At 45.6% G+C, this 6,000-nt stretch overlaps 1 protein-coding gene across 1 annotated transcript in view; it reads right to left on the bottom strand.

Moving 5' to 3' along the window:
* TMEM260 (transmembrane protein 260) overlaps positions 1-6,000 on the bottom strand; it is a gene marked incomplete at both ends in the record, with an annotated part of 28,052 nt that overhangs the window by 989 nt on the left and 21,063 nt on the right. The window contains 5 exons of the mRNA XM_010175289.1: positions 879-1,050; positions 2,545-2,717; positions 2,896-3,013; positions 3,364-3,447; positions 3,807-3,847. Of these exons, the coding sequence (XP_010173591.1) occupies positions 879-1,050; positions 2,545-2,717; positions 2,896-3,013; positions 3,364-3,447; positions 3,807-3,847 (588 nt within the window). The remainder of the gene's footprint in view (positions 1-878; positions 1,051-2,544; positions 2,718-2,895; positions 3,014-3,363; positions 3,448-3,806; positions 3,848-6,000) is intronic.

Raw genomic sequence — 6,000 nt, 5'->3', positions numbered from 1 at the left:
TGCAAACATCACCCAGGGTCACACACAGCACCTCTGTTTTAATGTAAAAAAACTAGAAGCAGAAACCTGTAAAACTACCTTTGAGGGACTGAGATAACACAGGGGATGCAGGGAATGAGCCTCCGCATGGCAAAGTCCTTGGGAGAAACCCCAAAGACACATGGCCCATGGGGCAACTGCTGACCTGCTGCCCTCCAGGCTGCTCCCAGAAGCCTTCTGCTGCCTCAATGTCTGTTTTTCAGGGCAATTGCAGAAAACAGCAGGGACAAAGCTTCCTCAGCAAGACAAACATCAGCCCTGTGCCACATCTGGGTATCTCCTGTGATGAAGAACTTGGGCTTCCCCTTCTCTCTACCCACTACTGCCTCCCTGTTGGCTCTTTGGGCTTGAATGGGGTTTGCACACCTCACTCCATTCCAGAGCCACCCACAACCCTTTAAAAAAAAATAAATCTATTTTATTTATGCATCGTGAATTTCACTTGAACAAAGAGGTTCCCTCAAGAAGAGAAAGGAACAGCTGAACTTTTGCTTCCTATTTTTAAATCATAGAATCATAGAATGGTTAGGACTGGAAGGGACCTTAAAGACCATCCAGTTCCAACCCCCCTGCCAGCAGCAGGGACACTTTCCACTAGATCAGGTTGCTCAAAGCCTCATCCAGCCTGCCCTTAAACACTTCCAGGGAGGGGGCACCCACAACTTCCTTGGGCAACCTGTTCCAGTGTCTGACCACCCTCACAGTGAAGAACTTCTTCCTAATATCTCATCTAAACCTCCCCTCTTTCAGCTTAAACCCATTTCCCCTTGTTTTGTCATTAACTGCCCTTATAAAAAGTCCTGCCTGTTGCCTCTTTTAATATTACTTTCTCAACCTACCTCCTGGTCCACTAAGGTGATATCTGGCCTCATCCCTTCGCAATAATGAAGGTAACGAAGAGCGTTCCCAGGCAAGTCTCCTCTTAGCAAGATCACTGCACCGGTCGGCATAGAGGACAGCAGATTCCTTGCAAACTTATCAACAACATAGTTGTTGCTCTGATCACAAGTGCTTAAGAGAAGAGATAAACAACAGTATCTTAATAACAGGTATTTGCATGGCTTTGCATACCTTCAGAATAATTTTATGCAATAGGCACTGACAGGTGAAGTCCTTCACCCTGATCAGATCTTGCTGAAAAGCATCATCTCCATTTACAAAGAAACCAAGGTACAGAAATGAAGCATTTAGACTACAGTCCCCCAGAAACCAGCACCAGAGACATGAGCCACTACAGTTTTGCCAAAATACACTCTCATCACGTGCCTTCACCTTAATTCCAATTTTCTCTTTGGCTAAATCTACAGACTTACTAGTTAGAGTTGGAAATACCAGCACAACGATGGTTCTGTAAAGCATCTGAAATTCTCCCCATCCTTTTAATGCTTTTAATTAAGCACTAAAAAGCCAAGTTTTTGTAGCATTGGGTAGAAGCAGATTTACATTATCCTTTTTGTTACACAATTGTGTGTTGTGCAAACTCCAGGTATGGACTCAAGAAGAGGACACTCCATGATATGGTTAGTATGAAGTTCTGTGTGTTCTACACTTCACCAGTTGGTCAACCTCTACCTGAGCATCCCTACCACTACACTGATTCCTACCCAAGCCACTGCAGAGTCTTTGGTGTGGTTATGGGATAAGGAAGCCCTACACTACAGATGTAACTCTTCAAAAAGGAAAAAAGGAAAAGCCCAGGGCACAAGGTTTCCTGAAGCAAAGCAAGGGAAGGAGGTGACTGTTCAAGTCAATTCTGCAAACCTGCTTAGGAGATAAAGCACAGATAATGAGTTTCTTTCATTAGAAGTTTATGCAACTACACAGTTTTCTTCCTTCAATCTGCATGAAGCTGGGGAAGGGTCTGGAGCACATGTGTTATGAGGAGTGGCTGAGGGAACTGGGGGTGTTGAGCCTGGAGAAAAGGAGGCTGAGGGGAGACCTTGTGGCTCTGTCCAAGTCCCTTGGAGGAGGGTGGGGAGAGGTGGGGGTGGGTCTGTTCAACCAAGGAACAAGGGACAGGACAAGAGGAAATGGGCTCCAGTTGTGGCCAGGGCAGTTGAGATTGGATGTGAGGAAGAATTTCTTTGCTGAAAGGGTTCTGAGGCATTGGAAGGGGTTGCCCAGGGCAGTGGTGGAGTCCCCATCCCTGGAGGGATTGAAGAGTCGTGTAGACATAGTGCTGAGGGACATGGGTTAGTCGGGGACCTGTCAGTGTTGGGTTCATGATTGGACTCAATGATCTAAAAGGTCTTTTCCAATCCAGGCAATTCTGTGATTCTGTCATACCCCCATTTTCAGCCTGGAATTGGTGCTTAGTGACTTTTAGGAAGATGAAACAAGGGAGTCCCACAGGCTGTGGCCACGCAACCTTAGGTAGGATGTGAGAAGTACCTTTCCCACTTCAAGACAAGGACAGAAACCCCAGGAGCAGGAACGAGGGGTTTACAGCAGCACCCCACAGCCCCACAGGGCTGCAGCAAGACATGAGCACGGGGGATTTGTTACCTGTAATTTGTCCAAACTTGAGAAGCAACAAGAGTGAGAGCAGAAAGCCATTCCAGCCATGGCAGCACCCGGCTGCCCTCCAGCAAGATGCTTCCGACCGAGGCAAGCGTGGCCAGTCCCAGCCCGGCCAGCACAGCCACCACAGCACTGCTCTGCAGCCAGAACCGCTCCACCTAGGAAACAAAATCCCACAGACCCTATTGCTGTTTCCCCAGCTATAAGGAAACAGAGTAAGTAGCTGTATTTTTGCACTTTATGCAGCTTCAAGACAACCACCTGCTCCTCATTAGGTGGTTTTAAGGCTTTTTTCAAAAATTAACATGCCAGAGCAATTTCTGAAGTGCAACTTACCACTCCCAGAAACAAAGGTTTTGTAATATCCAAATTTGCTCTCCAAGCGAAGAAAAGGGAATAGAGACAGAGCATTCCAGCGAAGAGCCAGATCACAGGTGATTTCTGCTGCTTTCTCCTATAAAAAAACAATGTAGAACTCTACTGGCATGATGAAAAAAGAGACAAAAGTTATATGTGCTTGAAAACCTCTCTCTGCACACCTAAATGCATTTATACAAGGAGCTGATGAGACTTTCTTTACCTTTGCAATTTATGAAACTTCTGTTTTCAAAGCACAAAACCATCAGGATTTCAAGATTTTTAAGCTTGCCATCTACAACGTCACAGGGATATTTTGCTCTTAAATTAACAGATGACCACAGCCAATTGTTGAAATTTTTGCACCAGGAAGCAGAAGGCAAAGAAAGCTGCTCCATGCAGCCAGAAAAAAGTGCATGTCAGAGAAAATATCCTCCTCCAACTTACGGCAGTGCTGTGCTCACACAGGCCACGAGTGCCAGGGCGAGGACGGGAAGGGAGAGCTCCGACTTCATCTGCATCAGCTGAAAACTGCAGAGAAATTAGTGCATGGATGTGTCATCCCCTCATCACACCCTGCACTCAAAGTGTCAGGAGAAGCAGGGAATAAGCACAACATAACACATTCCCATTCTGGCTGTGATTAAGTCTACCAGAAATGGAAACAAGGCTGGTTTACATGTCAGGATTTTGAATGAAAAATCACTGGGGAGGGAGATCCAGAATTTCTCCTTTAATGGGGAGGACAGACAGACATGCACGCTGTCCCTGTGCCAGGCACACATGGCCCCAGCTCTGCAATAAGGCAGGACAGGAGCTGCTTTGGCCAAAATGACAGCAGCAGCAACAGGTTTCTCTCCACTAAAAGGCACAGTCTAGATTTTACTCACACCAGCAACTCTCTCATACTGGATCCTGTCTCGGACTTGGCCTAGATTAAAAAGAAAGAAAACCCGTGAGAAATCCAGATGTTGACTGTTATATGGTCAGGGCAAAGAAAAGTCTTTTTATTTTCTGGTTGCTGAGCCCTGAGCACACAAGGCTGCTCAAAACCCCTTCAGGTGGTAGCCCAAGGTGGTCACAGGGAAGAGGAATTGCTTAAAAAACAAAAAGACAGCAAACTTTACTTAAATGTTCATTCAAAGATTTTCTCCCATGTTCCTGTTTTACACTATGCCCCTGTGCAGGCTTTACCACCTGGATAAGCATTTTTTCAAGGTGCTACCAACCCATTACCCTGTGACTTTTAAGCACATCATATGGTTTAGCCATGAATTCAGCTGTATCATAGAATCAAAGAATCATTTAGGTCAGAAAAGACCTTTAAGACCACCGAGTCCAATCATGAACCCAACACTGACAAGTCCCCAACTAACCCATGTCCCTCAGCACTATGTCTACACGACTCTTCAATCCCTCCAGGGATGGGGACTCCACCACTGCCCTGGGCAACCCCTTCCAATATTTGACAACCCTTTCAGTGAATATTTTTCCTAACATCCAACCTAAACCTCCCCCGGCGCAACTTGAGGCCATTTCATCTTGTCCTATATCTGCACATTGCAATTATTTTCTGGGACATCTCCCTACAGACTGAGACAAGCACGTGGGTCTCAATTCCTGTTTTTTTTGCTTACCAAACTCACCCCTCTCCCCTCTGCCCTGAGGCAGAGCTGTATGAGATTTATATAAGATATATGAGAATTTTTATTGCAGAGACTTGCAATCCATGGCACGAGTCTGGGAAAGAAGATGTTCTTGGTGGAGGTGAGGAATTACCTTCATAGGTGCTTGTCGGGGAAGTGGTGGCTACCAGATAAAAGAGAAGGTAAATGGATCCAGGAGGTCTGGAAGGAGTATTTAGTCTCAATAAAAATTGAATAGTTAATTGCACTCAGTATTTAATTAAAAAATAAGTGTCAGAGGTGGGAGAGCTTGCCCACAGCTCCTGAAGCACCACCACTACCTCTCTGTTCCTTGCAAAGTCCCAGCAGCTTCTGGTCCCAGACACATCCCTCACAGGAGACAACATTTCTGATCTTTGGCTTATAGGTGGAACCCTCTCATGAGTCTTTTTTGCTGTTGTTTGGGGTTTTTTTTTCAACTCTGCCTGCCTTTAAAACAGAGCCATGGAATGCAACAGCTGTCTGTCCATCCAGGCAGGGCTCTGGCATCAGCCCAACCAACATCAGGATCATGGATTCGCCGCATTTACTGCTCCTGCTTCAGACAAGTTCATCCTAAATGTGATTTGTGGAGCAGGATTACACACAGTCCATTCCTAAGCCTCCTGAACATCAACTTGAATTCATCACGTTTGATGGAGAAAGGAGTTACGGGATTTGCATGCCTTGGTATTGCTCTGCCCAATGGAGTCTCATTTTCAGGAGACAGCTGGGAATAGGGCAACAGGGGAAATCTCAGAAGTCCTTCAGAGGGTGGATCTTATCTCTGTAGGAGTTTTGGAAAGATTAAGTGGCAGCAGCAGGGATTATCAAGTCTTTTTGCCTCACATCCTACAGCCACCCGGCTCTCCGAAAAGACTGTAATGGAACAGCAACGGTTCTTGCTGTGTCACACTGGCTGGATGCAGAGTCTTAATTTCTGAGGACATGGGGCTTCAAGACCCCAAGGAGTGACACAATATGTAAACCATTCCCTTTTTCTACTTTTTCCCTCCAGTGCTGTGATTTCCCAGCCCTCTGCACTGAAATCTCCAAAGCAGGAAGGACAGAAGGGGTGCTGGGCACTTGCTTTCCTTGGGTGGACAGCAAGTTTTGTCCTTGGCCAAACATCTCAGTCAGGGCTGGAGGAGGCAGATACACACCCTACGCTCTGCAAGTGACCAGGTAATACCTCCCTCCCTTGGCAAGAGCACAGACCTGTCAATAACTCAAATCAGAGGTTTCCGAGACCCCCTCAAACCTACTATTCATTTAAATTTAATACTAGTAAGAAGTTAAGACGAATCTTTTTTAAAGGTACAGCAATGAAAACAGCAATGAAAATTTAAAACCTCTTTAAATAGCTGAGTTTAAAATAAAAAAATAAAGACAATTATGTGTCTTAAAACAAGAAAAACAC

This window comes from Antrostomus carolinensis, unplaced genomic scaffold (genome assembly GCF_000700745.2).
Source record: "Antrostomus carolinensis isolate BGI_N321 unplaced genomic scaffold, ASM70074v2 scaffold4659, whole genome shotgun sequence".
Taxonomy (NCBI): Eukaryota; Metazoa; Chordata; class Aves; order Caprimulgiformes; family Caprimulgidae; genus Antrostomus; species Antrostomus carolinensis.
Note: the sequence above shows the minus strand (reverse complement) of the source record. Positions and strands in the feature narration are given on the sequence as shown.